This window comes from Bison bison, unplaced genomic scaffold, assembly GCF_000754665.1.
Source record: "Bison bison bison isolate TAMUID 2011002044 unplaced genomic scaffold, Bison_UMD1.0 scf7180017864456, whole genome shotgun sequence".
NCBI classification, from domain to species: Eukaryota; Metazoa; Chordata; class Mammalia; order Artiodactyla; family Bovidae; genus Bison; species Bison bison.
In genome coordinates, this window is record NW_011495018.1 from 28,314,652 (window position 1) to 28,329,707 (window position 15,056).

General features: G+C 43.2%; 2 protein-coding genes across 7 annotated transcripts in view; one reads left to right on the forward strand and one right to left on the reverse strand.

Annotated features, from left to right (window-relative positions):
• The window catches only part of HPS6 (Hermansky-Pudlak syndrome 6), a 3,302-nt gene extending 2,886 nt beyond the window's left edge, over positions 1–416 (reverse strand). The window contains exon 1 of the mRNA XM_010859464.1: positions 1–416. Within this exon, the coding sequence (XP_010857766.1) occupies positions 1–272 (272 nt within the window). The 5' untranslated portion in view covers positions 273–416.
• Positions 417–2,778: 2,362 nt separating this feature from the next.
• The window catches only part of LOC105002686 (chromosome unknown open reading frame, human C10orf76), a 180,098-nt gene continuing 167,820 nt past the window's right edge, over positions 2,779–15,056 (forward strand). For 3 of the 6 annotated variants that reach the window (XM_010859467.1, XM_010859465.1, XM_010859470.1), the window contains exon 1: positions 2,779–2,923. The gene's annotated coding sequence lies outside the window, so the exon portion shown is untranslated. The other 3 variants (XM_010859466.1, XM_010859469.1, XM_010859468.1) reach the window with 3 other exon arrangements.

The window sequence follows — 15,056 nt, forward strand, 5'->3', positions numbered from 1 at the left end:
CCCGACGGCCCCCGCCACGGCAGGAGGAAGGCGTCTAGCGGTGAGGGCTGGCCAGGCGGCCAGGCACTTTCCAGTTCCTCACCGGGTCCACGCACCGCGACCAGCAGTTGCGGGGCTGGTGACCCCGGAGGTCGCAGCAACAGTAGGTGGCGGCTGTCTGGGCTGCAGCGTACTCGGACGGCTGGGTCCCCGGCTAGCAACTCCCGGAGCCGGGCCGCGCCGCTGAAGGTGCTCAGATCTGAGAGCAGGCGCAGAGTCCCCGCACGCTTCATAGTGTCCCCCGCGCCGGAGCACGCCGAGGCCCGCCGCACCGTAGGGTAAAGCCCGTCTCTCAGTCCCGGGTTCCCGCGGGAAGTCGAGGATGGGGTTGAGACTTCCGTCCCGGGTCGACTAGGCGAGCCAAGGCCGGGCTAAGACTCAGCCCCGCCCAGCCCCGCCCCTCACGGCTAGCTTGAGACCTGCGCCTGATTTACGCCCTGCCGGCATAACACCGCCCATCAAGGGGCGGGGGGGCTACCGGGGCACAGCTGTGGGAGGAGCCGCGAGAGCACCCAATGGTCTCAGAGCCTCCGACCTCGCCAACCACGGGTACGCTTTCGGAGGCCGGCTGCCTCAGGCCCCAAGAAGCCGGGGAGTGGCCCAGAGTCTGACTAAAGTATCCAGATTCCAGCCCTTTCAGCATCCAACTCCCAACGCTTCCCTTCCCTCCAAGCCACGCTCTCTCATTCCAATTTATTCATGAAATTTTTTATTGAGCACCTACAAAGTGCCTGGCCCTGGGGAGACAACCCTAAACAAAAGAGAAAACCTCAGCTTCATGGAATGACAATCTAGTGGAAAAAACAATAGCTAGTACTTTCTTAGAACGTACTGTGACCCCCACCCCCTTTTAAAGATGAGGGAAATGAACCACAGAGAGATAAAGTACATTGACCAAGATCACACAGCTATTAAGCAGTAGAGATAGAGGTAGGATTTCAACCACAATCTGGGTCTAGGGTCATTGCACCAAACCATTTTATCAACAAGCCATCCAAAGTAGTATTTTGCTAGAAAACAAAATTAAAACATACTTTAATGGTACTGATTCTGTGTGTAATCTCCTCAGCACCTACAAATTGACATGCAAGAGTTCTCTCCACCCCAGATTGCCTTCTCAGGTGCTGTAGTATTCTTCTGTCCTCCAAGTCCAGTCCCTCTTTCATGAGCCTTTCCCCTCCCTCCTTTTCCACACAACTTCCCTGAGAATTGCATCCATATCTGTTCCATCAGCCTCATTTTGTCCTCTTGCTCTCAGCATGGAGAAGGAAATGGCAACCCACTCCAGTATTCTTGCCTACAGAATCCTGTGGATAGAGGAGCCTGGTGGGTCGCACAGAGTCAGAAACGACTGAAGCAACTTAGCAGCAGCAGCAGCTCTCAGCATAGAAACACTCCCCAGTTTGTCCTGTTTTGGAAGCCACTCTTTCATTCTTATCTCCCGAAACTGTCACCTCGATTACTCCCTCTCCCTTCACAGTCAAGTTTCTTGCAGATTTAGCATTTGTTGTCTCTACTTTCTCTTCTTCCATTCATTTCTCAAACCACTACTCATGAGAAGCAGATTTTCCTGAGGTCTCCAAGGTATTTTAATTTATTTTTCTCTTTGAAACATTTGACAACTGCCTTACTGAAAGTCTCTCCTGTAGTTTCCACAGCATTTTTTCCCACTCTAATTTCCCTCCTTTTCAGATAGTACTATCTTTAGAACTTTGTCATTGGTTCCTCTTTCTCCACCATCCTTTAAATGCTGGTTTTAAGTTCTGTTTGGGGTCCTTTTCTCTCTGCCCCCCCCATTATTACTTTTTTTTTTAACCCTCTTCCTAGACCATGTCTTTCCTTCTTGTGGCTTGAACCATTACCACTAGGACAATGGCTCCAAAATATTTATCTACAGCCAAGATATCTCTGCAGAGTTCCAACAGAAGGTATCCAAATGTCTACTAAATACTTTTGCCTGGATGTTTAATAGACATCCTTGGAAGGAAAGTTATGACCAACCTAGATGGCATATTCAAAAGCAGAGACATTACTTTGCCAACAAAGGTCCGTCTAGTCAAGGCTATGGTTTTTCCTGTGGTCATGTATGGATCTGAGAGTTGGACTGTGAAGAAGGCTGAGCGCCAAAGAATTGATGCTTTTGAACTGTGGTGTTGGAGAAGACTCTTGAGAGTCCCTTGGACTGCAAGGAGATCCAACCAGTCCATTCTGAAGGAGATCAGCCCTCGGATTTCTTTGGAAGGACTGATGCTAAAGCTGAAACTCCAGTACTTTGGCCACCTCATGGGAAGAGTTGACTCAGTGGAAAAGACTCTGATGCTGGGAGGGATTGGGGGCAGGAGGAGAAGGGGACGACAGAGGATGAGATGGCTGGATGGCATCACTGACTCGATGGACGTGAGTCTGAGTGAACTCTGGGAGTTGGTGATGGATAGGGAGGTTTGGCGTGCTGCGATTCATGGGGTCGCAAAGAGTCGGACACGACTGAGCGACTGAACTGAACTGAACTGAAACATCATCTTCCTCCCCAAATTTGCCGATTTCCGAATTTGCCATATTTAAAGAAACTGGTAATTCAACTTGTATCCAGTAGACTCCTGATACAGGTTCCTTTTGCTAATTTCTTTCTCGCGGTGCATTTCGGGAAACGTAGTCTTTGTGATGCTTGCTGGGAATCGTGGTCCAAGCCAGCCTCAGGCAGCGGGCGCCGGCGAACCTATCAGCAGCAGGCTTTAGGACCCAGCGGGACACGACGGGCTGGGGGGGAAGGGTCGGGGGAGGTCGGGAGCGCGTCCGTGAGCCCGGAGCAGCGGCGGAGTCGGTGGCGTCGGGAGCGAGCGGACCCGGGAGCGGCGCGGGTGGTGGAGGAGGAGCCAGGGGCCCGGTAAGCGTTGCCGGCCCGGGCAGGTTTCCGAACCTGGCCAACCTCTGCGGGTCCTGCCATACTAGGCCTTGGCCCTGAGGCGGCCCTGGGGGCGGGGCCTGCGCTCGCCAGGGGGAAGACGCGGGGAGAGGGAGGGAGGCAGGGCAGCTGCTGAGGCGGGCGGAGGCTGCGTGCGGCGGGGAGGGTGGGCCCCGAACGGCGGAGCGGAGCGAGAAGCTGAGCGCTCATCCAGCAGCCGGTCCCTCTACTCTACAGTTCCGCTTCGGGTCCCTGGTGGGCTCTCTTGGCAGCCGAGGCGCTGACCTTTGACCTCGGCACGAGGCTGACCCGGACTCCTCAGGCTACCTTGAGAGCTTTTCTCCCGGGTTGTTCCCACCCGAGTGGCGTTCAGCCCATCCTGGCCCTGAGGTGAGGGCGCGGAGTAAGACCCCGGAGAAGGGCTAGAGGAAGCCCTGTGTGCCGGTGTGTTCAGGTGTCCCGGAAGGGCTCCATCCTGTCCTTTGCAGTTTCTGACCGTCGAGCTCCAGCCCACCCTTCACACAAAGCTACCATGTTTTCTCTCTAGTTGTGAACCAGGGAAACGAACCTGTTCCCAGTAAGGTGTAGGGAAGAAACAGGAAATAAAAGCTGGTTCCTTGGGGAAGGAGAACTATGGGAGGCTGAGGAGTGCTGCCTCTCGACGTGGAGAAGTAGAGGCTTGGGCAGGGCCGAGTAAATGTGGATCATCTGACCTGCCCCAGTTCCTCCTCTCCAGGAAAAGTTTTGCGTGTAGTGAGAGCTGTTTGTTTGCTAGTACTCTCACTGACTTTGTAAAGGAGGGCAAATAGGGTTTGTGTCTGCTGTTAATTTAGCTCAAGTTAATTGGAATTGTTTTCGGTGTGCCTTCCGTTGGTCTTGTGTGTACAATACCTCCTGTGTGAGGGCTTTTCCAGATATAGGATCAGTCTAGAAGAAAGGATGATTATTCTTGTTAGGATTGTGAACGAGTACTCTCATTCTTTCCTTAGCGAACAGGGGAGCCTTTAAGGTATTTTCATAGGATGTTTAGGCATATATACTCGTTAGACATTTGAATAGTAATAATAAAACCTCATGAAAACTCAAAGCAGTGTTAGGAAAGTTAGACTTTTATATAGAGCCAAGTTCAGAAATCCATAGAATTTGGGGAAACTAACCAAATACCAAATTGATCCAGGATATATGAGGGTGAACTCTATTCAACACACATTCATGGAGCACGTATGTAACTGGCTCTGGGGTTAGATACATGAGTATCAGGCCTCTTGCCTTCGGAGATGGCCCACACTGTCTGTGGAGTGTGTTTCTCAAGATAAATCCACTTCTTACTTTAAAAAAAAAAGATGTCTATCTTTCCTCAAGAACATCAGAGAGACATATTCACATGAAAGTTGTAGTGCTGCGTGTTACATATCCATTTAAAGGAATTTGTTTGGTGTGAAGGAAATATTACCATTGCCTGGAGAGTCAGGGGAATCTGCAGGGAGGAAGTATTTGAGTTGGGTGTTGGAAAATGAGTAGGAACTTGTGCAAGTAAGGAAAGACATCCCAGTTGGAGACAACAGCATGAGCAAAGACATGGTAACAGTCAGGAAAGAAAATAGCATGACGTTTAAGTGTCAGAAATTTGTCTGAAACAGAACGTGTGGTGGGGAAATTGTCTGGAGGCGAGACTGAAAAGAGCCGGGAGCCATTGAAACTTTTTAATGTTAAGGAGTGACAGAAGTGCAGATTAAAGTAATGGAGAAATGAGGCAGTGAGACAAGTGTGGCAGTGGGAATGAAGAGGAGGGGGAATGGATTTTAGAAGTATTTCTGAGATAGCTGCAATAGGACCTAGTGACTGTTTTAGGGAGAGACAGTGGGCTAAGCTTTCTAATTTGAGAAATTGAGTAAATGGGAATTTCATTGACCAGGATATGGATTAGAAAAAGTAGAGCAGATTTTTTAAAGGGTTGGGTGGCTTTGGAAAAGGTATAGTGGAGATAGTCTGGTATGCTGAGATCAAATGGATTGTGGAATATACCCATGGACATGTTAGTAGGCAGCTGGAAATAAGGAGGCCTGGTGAGCTTGATATTTTGGCGGTAGCTTGGAGGAAGGACATACATGAAAAAACTCCTGGGAAAATAATGTCTGTTTCTTTATAAGGAATTATTTGAATAGGCACTTCTTTCACTTAATAGTGAGCATCTCAAGGCAGGGACCATACTTCTAATTTTGTGTCCTTTTCCCCTTAGACCATGTTCATGTTATTATAACGTCTTGGTAAGTGTTAGTTGTTGAGCTAACAGGAAATCAATTTACTTTGCTAGGTTGCTGTTACCTTTTGTGCCTTCCTTTAAGAAGATTATGGGAGCCTGTCTTATAATTTTCATTTTATGCTTGGGTGGTATTCATGAGGCTTGTATTGTTCAACAGGAAAGGAGATGAAAAAGGTGTGAGTGACGTTGTGCTGCTTGAGGAAGTTCAGGGCTTGAGCAGGAGATAGACAATATTAATTTACAAGAGCTCCTGCTCTTGAGAAGAGGATTGTACAATGAATTCTCATCCTGGGAGCTGTCAGAAAAAGGTGATTTTCAATCACAGTTTCCTGAAATCCTGTCAGTTTGAAGTTGGTTCCTCCTTCTGAAGGTACAAGTGCATTCCTTCTTATGTAAAATCATTTAAAAGGGAACCTGAGATAGTCATGTTTGTTTAAACCTCTTCATCTCTATTACTAATTTGTGAAAGTAGGCAGACTTAGTAGATTCTGATGGGACCAGATTGAATTCTCTTCTGTGGAGCTAGTTCATTTCTAGTAGGTATGACTACGACCGATAACCCAGAGTAGAGATTGGGGAAATCGTGGTTTCGCCACTTGCTGCTTAGTCTTGGGCAAGTCCCTGAGTTAATTCCACTTTCAAGTGTCAGCTAGACACCCATTCTGAGGTAAACACTGTACAGAGCATAGCAACACACACAAGATACAGATGCTGCCCCATAGTGGCTCGTGTGCTTATCACTGAATCAGGCCGGTTCTGTCCTAGCATCTAGAAAATAGGGGTGATGCTTGTCAGATGTAAAGTGGGAATGAATGTGATATGAATATCAGTTTGGAGTTTCCACAGAATTTTAACTGAATCTAGATTTTTAAATGTTCTACTAGTAAGCACTTTTTTTTTTTTTTTTTTGCACTAACACGATATTCTCATAGAGCTACCAGAAAGATTTAGTGGCTTTACTACTTATTACTTGGGTAAAGTAAAATCCTCACCCTAAAATTATGGTATTAGTATCTACTTCATTTGCTTGTTGTAAGGATTAATACAGTATATTTAAATCACTTAGAACAGTGTCAAGTATATAGTGAGTACTCAGTAGTAGTATTTATCATCATATACCACCTTGAGTTGGAGGCTGTGCTCTGAAAGATATGGAGGAATGAATGATGAATTCCATCCCCAGTAATTAAAATAAAACAAATGATAGAACAGAAGGGTTGTGGCCTGTCGTGGAGCTCTCTATGAAGAGAATTTAGGGGGACTTCCCTGGAGATCCAATGGTTAAGACTTTGCGCTCCCACTTCAGGGTGGAAGGGTTGGATCCCTGGTTGGGGAACTAAGATCCCACATGCTATGTGGTGTGGCCAAAAAAAAAAAAAGACCACGTGAAGGGGATTTAGAGAGGCAGCTTCAATAATGCAGGTCTCACTCTATTTTCATTTTGGGGGTGTAAAAGACTTGGAGTGACTAGCAGTAAAAATCCATTAAAACAGAAAGGAGTTACATGCTGGTTTCAGACCCAGTCTGGGGGTAGAATTAGGGGAACCCATGTCCCATGCTGCTGAGATAAGGTATGACAGGGAGTCATGTGAAACATGAATATGTGAATCCAATTAGTGAGCTAAATCTTTGGGGCCTTCAGAAAGGAAGAGGCGATACAGGAGCTAGTTTGAGAAATTAAGGGTTGGGATTTGAAGGTAAAAACACCTTGCATTATAGTTTTAGTGTTTACCTTGGGAGGGTGGGATGCCTTACAAAAGGACATAGTGAGCAGATAACTTTTGCCTGAAAATTAAAAACACAAACCCTCACATCTAGAGGAACTAGGGAAATTTTTTAGGAGAGTCAGAAGACTATTTCTGACTTGGTAAACCTAATGTGTATTGGGTGAATGGCTCATGATCAGAGTGGAGTGGTGTTATCTGACTCAGCCACAACTTCTGGGCAGACAGGATTTTCATCTCCTTCAGGAGGCACTGTGGACTACTATAGTCAGTGTGTTCCATAGTGATCTTTCACAGATGGGCAAACAGAGGCTAAGATCCTGAGAAAAGGGGATGGTGTTGGTGAGTAATATGGGGAGAATGAGGTGGAAATAGGTGAGGATTGCTCCAGTGCCTTTCCTGGAGATGGCAGAAGTTTTATTCATCCTCTCAAAAATCTGTTCAGATGCTACTTTCTTTTGAAGGCTTGTTTTAAGGCTTAGATGAGTACTTCTCAAACTTTAGTGAACATCAGAGTTATTTGGGGCAGGGTCTTTTAATCTCGGCATTATTGACTTATTGGCCCAGATAATTCTTTGTGTGGTAACTGTCCGGTACACTTTAGGGTGTTTAGCATCATCCCTGGCCTCTACCCAGTAGATGCCAGTGGTACCTCCTGTCCCAGTTATGACAACCCAAAATACTTCCAGGCATCGACAGATGTCCCTTGGGAGCCAGAATTACCCCAATTCGGAACCACTGACTGGGGTCATTATTAGAATGTAGACCTCTAATCCTTATCTTTAAAAGTCTGTTTCAAGTTGGGAGAGGGGTTTAGAAGTCTACAGTTCCAGGAGGCATGCTAGGAGATTCTGAAACATGTGATCACAGCTCTGCAGGGTTAAACCGTTTTCATCTTTCTGTCTTGTTTTATAGTATCTTTACATTCATAATCAAGTTTTGGTGGAGAATTACCCTCAGAGCACTGACTTTGCTCAGTTAAGTTGTGTTAGTCACTCAGTTGTGTCCAACTCCTTGCAACCCCATGGACTGTAGCCTGCCAGGCTCCTCTGTCCATGGGATTCTCCAGGCAAGAATAGTGGAATGGGTTGCCATTCCTTTCTCCAGGATCAAACCACCCCAGGGATCGAACCTGGGTCTCCTGCATTGTAGGCAGATTCTTTACCATCTGAGCCACCAGGGAAGCCCTAGGTCAATTAAAATATAGTATCAATTAGATCCTATAGTGGATAGCAATGTATTTCAGCCTTTTTTTTTCCCATTTATTATACTGAATACATCTATCAACTTGAGTAGACACTCAGAGTCTTCAATTTTTCCTTCTAAGTTTTCTACTATTTCATTGATTTGTCTATCTCTTTTTCACTTCACCATTATCCGTATTTATATACATATGCATGTGGCAGATCAGAGAAAGCAATGGCACCCCACTCCAGTACTCTTGTCTGGAAAATCCCATGGATGGAGGAGCCTGGTAGGCTGTAGTCCATGGGGTCGCTAAGAGTCGGACGTGACTGAGCAACTTCCCTTTCACTTTTCGCTTTCATGCATTGGAGAAGGAAATGGCAACCCACTCCAGTGTTCTTGCCTGGAGAATCCCAGGGATGGGGGAGCCTGGTGGGCTTCCGTCTGTGGGGTTACACAGAGTCGGACACGACTGAGGCAACTTAGCAGCAGCAGCAGCGTGTGGCAGATAGTTCTCTTTTACTTCTTAGGATGGCACATCTACCTACAGGCAAACAAGTGATGAAACTCAAGATATCTGGATACCCTACAGTTTGTTCATTAAGGTCAGCAAGCATGTACTCTTCCTTCTCACTCACCTGGAACCTCTTCAGTTTCTCTGCAGATGCAGCTTTGTTTATGTGTGGGTTACTCTACTTCTGTTCAGTATACTCTATCTCTGCTCAGTATAGTATAGTGGTTAAGGGCTGAACTCAAACATCAAGCTCTCTGGGTTTGAGTCTCTACTTTGACTTATCCTGGCAAGTTTTTTTATTTTTGTTTTTTAACCACTTCATTCTTTAGTTTCCTTATTGTCAAGTTTCCTGGATCATAGGTTGTGAGGATAAAACTGTGTATAAAGTGCTTAGGACAGTGCTTGGTCTATAATAAGTGCTAAATAAGTGTCAACTCTTCAGTGGTTATTTTAGATCAGTGTCCTGTGTGTGCAAGTTGGAGTCCCTACTAGGCTTTGTTCTAATGTTCTGCATGGGTAGTGTTAAATTTTCACATATATATACACATATCTGTGTATATATGTGAACACATACATTATTTTGGATCGAGGAACAGTATACATAATGTGAAGTGTATGACTTGATAATTCTTTTACACATGTACATATTTATATGGCTTCCACTCAGGTCAAGATAGAGCACATTTCTGGTACCTCTGAAGGCTTCCTTATACTTCATCCCATTCATCTCCCTGCCCAGGGTAACAACTATTCTAATCTCTGTCCCCACAGATTAATTTTACCTTTTTGAGTTTCATATAAATGAAATCATTTAGTTTGTACTCATTTCTTTCAGACATTTTTTATTCAGTATCTATTAGTTTATCAATATTATTTCAATAGTTCTTTAAAATTTCTGTATAGTATTCTACTGTATATATTACACATATATATACTATAATTTTCCCATTCTACTGCTAATGGACATTTGAATTCTCTTCATATATTTAAAAAAACTCACACTCAATAAACTTTACAAAAACCTTTCAAAAAAGGAATATTTATACTCTAGGCACTCTGGCATTGCTTTCTTTTATGGCCGTGATGTGTGGCATCAGGTTCTTAGTTCCCCAACCAGGGATTGAACCTGGGCCCCCTGCAATGGAAGCATGCAGCACTAACCACTGGACTGCCAAGGAATTCCCTGGCATTTCTGTTTCTTGAACGTGCCAAGTGTGTTCAAGTCTTGGGGCCTTTGAATTTGCTGTTGCCTCTATCTGGAACACTTTTCTCAAGATTTCTACGTGGCTGTTTTCTTCCTCTTAGTCTGATCTCAGTCCTCCTATCACTTTTCTTAGAGTCCTTCTTTAATTTGCTATCTGTAGTCCCCCTAGACAATTTGTCTTCAAGATACTTATCATTGTCTCAAGTTGTTTGTTGCCCTTCTTCCTCTACTAGAATGAAAGCTCTGAAAGCAGGGATCTTGTTTGTCTTGTTCACTGCTGTACCCTTAATGCTTAGCACCTGAAAGGTGATCAGTATTAGTATTGTTGAATGAATGAATGTATGCCTGATCTGTGCATATTTTTTTCTTCCTGGATGGTGGGCACATTTATTTTTATTAATTTTCCTTCTTTCCCTTTGTTCTTTTCTTTTACTTCTTTTTGTTTTCTTCCACACTGGTTGAAATGTTTTGAGATGTATTTCTGAGCATCTACCTACACTAGTGTTTTGGAGCCTCATCAAGCTGTGAAGTGAGGGTGATACTTGCTACCAGTCCATTACAAGTATGAACCTAAAACTCCAGATCATTACCCTGAAAGCCTATAGAGAGCCATTCCATACCCTCTTCCTATTTTGTTGAGATATGATTTTTCAGCTCAGATGGTAAAGAATCTGCTTACAGGGCAGGAAACCTGTGTTCAATTCCCAGGTTGGGAAGATCCCTTGGCAAAGGGAATGGCAACCCACTCCAATATTCTTGCCTTGAGGATCCCATGGACAGAGGAGCCTGGCAGACTACAGTGCAAGGGGTCCTACAGAGTCACACATGACTGAGTGACTAACACACACACACACACACACACACACACAATTTATGTTTAACACTGTATAACTTTAAGGTATACAATATGATTGTGAAATCATTACCAATGATAAAGTTAGTTAACACATCCATTACCCCACATGGTCACTTTTTTTTCTTTTTGGTGGTGAGAACATTTAAGATTTAATGTAGCAACTTTTAGATATATAATACAGTATTGTTAACTATAGTCACCAGGTTTTATGTTAGATTCCCAGAACTTATTTGTCTTATAACTAGAAGTTTGTACCCTTTGACCAGCATATCTTCATTTGCCCCATTCCCCATCCCTTGTGCAACCACCATCTAATCTACTCAATTTCTGTTTGTTTTGCTTTTTTAGATTCCACATGCAACAAACAATATTTGTCTTTATCTGACATTTTATTTAGCATACTGCCCTCAAGATTCATCTGTGTGGTTGCAAATGGCAAGATTGCCTTCTTTTTTATGGCTGAATAATATTCCACTGTATGTATATACCACCTTTTCTTTTTCCATTTGTCCAGTGATGGACACTTAGGTTATTTTCATGTTTTTTTTTTTTTTTTTAATTGTGAATAATGCTGCAGTGAACATGAGAGTGGATCTCTTCAAGATAGTGACTTTATTTTCTTCAGATATATATGGAAGTGGGAGTGCAGGGTCATATGGTAGTTTTATTTTTAGTACTTGAGGAACATCCATACTATTTTCTGTAGTGGCTGTACCAATTTACATCCCCACCAGCAGTGCACAGGGGTTCCCTTTTCTGTACATTCTTGCCATGGCTTCTTGCCATGGCTTTTGCTGTTGTTTGTTGTTCAGTCACTAAGTCATGTCCAACTCTTTGCGACCACATGGACTGTAGCATGCCAGTCTTCCCTGTCTTTCACTGTCTCCCAGAGTTTGCTCAAATTCATGTCCATTGAGTCAGTGATGCTGGGCTTCCCAGATGGTGCTAGTGGTAAAGAACCCGCCTGCCAATGCAGGTAGACGTAAGAAGTGCAGGTTCTATCCCTAAGTCTAGAAGATCCCCTAGAGAAGGGCATGGCAACCCACTCCAGTATTCTTGCCTGGAGAATTCCATGGATAGAGGAGCCTGGTATGCTGTAGTCCAGAGGGTTGCGCAGAGTCGGACACAACTGAAGTGACTGAGCATGCGGGCACACACGAATCAGTGATGCTATCTAATCATCTCCTCTGCCACCTTCTTCTCCTCCTTCCTTCAGTCTTTCCCAGCATCAGGGTCTTTTCCAGTGAGTTGGCTCTTTGCATCAGGTAGCCAAAATAGTAGAGTTTCAGCTTCAGCATTAGTCCTTCCAATGAATATTCAAGGTTGATTAACTTTAAGATTGACTGGTTTGATCTCCTTGTAGTCCAAAATACTTTCTAAGAGTCTTCTCCAGCACCACAACTCGAAGGCATCAATTCTTTGGCTCTCAGCCTTCTTGCAGTCCAACGCATATTGGCAAATTGAAGCCAGGAAGAGAAAGGAAACTTATAGAATGAGTGTATAATAGTCGGGACCAAGACCAAAGACTTTTTTAGATATTTTTCCCAGTTTTATTGAGAAATAATTGACATACATCACTGTGTAAGTTTAAGGTGTACAACATGATGGTTTGATTTATGTATATTGTGAAATGATTACCTCACCTTCATCGTCTCATATAGATACAATACCAAGACTTTAATAGATTAACTGATCACTTTGGAAATCAGAGTGAATTTCTATTAAGTTAATTTTCTGATACTGGAGTTGGCATATATTGTGCTTAAGAAAACAATAAAATAAATGAGTAACTTGTTAAGTGTAACTAACATTCCTTGCCTGTGAAACACTGGAAGTATTTGACTTTAGGTTTTAAAATCTTGATATTTAATTGTTTTATACTGTAGGGGTGTGAAGTGACATGCATTTAAGAAGTCTGTAGCTGGATTGCTTTAAGATATAGTTCTTATTGTATGACTTGGGTCTTTCAGAGAGAAGTTGTATGCAGGTCATGGGACCAGCAGTTCCTGAGGTTTAGGAATGAAAGACTTCATTGATTTACCATTGAGTTTGGGGGATTTGAAGCCATTCCTAAGTTTGGTGGTAGGTGAAATTAGCATTGAAAAGTTGCCTGATTATTTTTTATTACTTTGTCTACTATATCTTGTTTCTCAGAAACTGTGTTCACGCCTAAGATGACATTTCTCACAGAAAAGGATTGCTGTGGCTTTGCTGTATTTGCTTCTTCACTAGAAGGATTTAAAAGCCCAGACCAACAGAGATCATAGTGTAGTCATAGAATGCTTCTTTCTGTTCCTTGTAGTCCACAGCATTTGCTTTGTACTTTAACTCTATTTATTTCTCACAGTTTACCTTGTGCTTTGGGTTCTGGTGGCTCAGATGGTAAAGAATCTGCCTGCAGTGTGAGACTTGGGTTGGGTGCTGGGTCAGGAAGATCCCCTGGAGAAGAGCATGGCAACCCACTCTGGTATTCATGTCTGAAAATTTCATGGGCAGAGAAGCCTGGTGGGCCACAGTCCATGGGTCACAAAGAGTGGGATGGGACTGAGCGACTTAACACTTCATGGGTTGTTCTGTGCCTGTCTCTGCTAATAGATTTGAGCTCCTAGAGGATCCAGTTCGGAGTTTCCCTTTTGTAACTCCTTAGTGCCTCAGTTAGAGCTTTACAGTATTTAGGTGTTCCTTTTGTGCTTGTGGTATTTCAGGGATGCTGAGAGAATCATTAGATAATATGTCTAGTCCAGTCCTCTAGTTTTACTTGTAAGGAAACTGAGAAGCACAATGATTTACTCAGTGTCATCTAGTTGGTTGGGAGAGCTGTGTTCTAGTCTCAGTTCTGCTGGTTGTTTGTTCCGTTATGTCTGGCTGCTGCTCAGCTGCTACTGGTTCTCTCTACAATAGGGGAAGATTGTGAAAGAGGAAAGAGACACTGGGAGGATATAAACAGATTACACTTACATTACTGATGTACTGCAATTTACTGTTCTACCAGTCAGATATTTTACTTTCAAATTTGAGAGCACAGGCTTCGTTTTCTGAGGCCCCAGAAAGACTTTTTTTAAGAGTTCTACACTTCTTCTAGTTTGCATTCTAGATACCCTTCTTTGTTGTGCTCATTGGGTAGAGGTGCTGGCAGAAGGAGCAGACTTTTATGTTGTCAGTTTCCAGTCACACTTCAGACAGCTTGGGTGGTAAATTCCAGGTGCCTGTGATGATGACAGAGAATAATGAGTTGAGGCCCTTCGTTGAATTTCCCCCTGCTCCAGATGAAAGGAGAGTGATGAAAAGAATTTAATTTCTTAGGAAATTTGGTACTTTCGGTTGAAATTGTTTTTCCTTCCTCTCCTATTCCCTTTTGCTTATTAGAAAGTATTGATTCTGAAATAGAGAAAGTGAGTTTATTAGATTTGGGTTGGACATTGATTAGCTGTAACCTAATTATAAATCCTCAGAAGGAGATGTTTGTAAACATGTGCTTTTCACATCCAGGCACTTTGGTTCCCACTATTCCTGTTAATCAACTGGTTGAAGCTGAGCACATGAAAGATCTATATCCACTAAGCTTAGAATTGCATTGCTTTTGATTTATTTTAATAGGATCCTCTTGATTTCCAATTTATTTTCCCCCATAAGGACATCTTCCTCTTGACAACCTATTTAAAAGACACAGGAATGTTTTGAATGGAGCCTCTATTTCATGCTTTAAGGCAAAGCCATGATCAATATAGTGTAAATTGCCTGAAAGAATCTTCTCTTTTTTTGTTGTTGTTATTTTTTTCTTCAGTTTTCTCTGGATCATAAAGGAATAAGAGGTCTTAGTGAGGGTTTGATAGAGATAGGTCTAATTAAAATTTTAGGTTAGACGTAGGATTTCTCAGTGACAAGCATATACTGAGCATTTACTGCTAACCAAGTGCTTATGAATAAGGTATAAGATACAGTCCCTGTGCTAAGGATGCATAACATCTAGTGAGGAAATTTTCTGTGCTTTTAGAGCTCAAAAATGCATCTCCTTTGGGGCTGTATGTATTAGAGAAAGATGATATCTGAGACAGAGTCTTTTATGCTGTTAGATTCATCTCTTAAAGTTTTGATTTTGATTTGAAACATAGTGTATATTTTCCAAATGTCATTGAACAAGATTAATTTTCTGCTGCTTTGGATTTGTCTGAAAGTGAAATCAGTCTCCTCACTACCATCCATACTTGCCATTGGATAAAATTAAGTTTCACAACTAAAGCCTAAGGTTTAAGGGAAAGAGAGGAATTTTGTCAACAGAAGAAAAAATTTGGGAAGTGAGAGAATGTGTGTAAATCCATGTGGAGACCTGTGGCATTTCAAGTTCTCACTTGGAAAAAATTGAGGATTC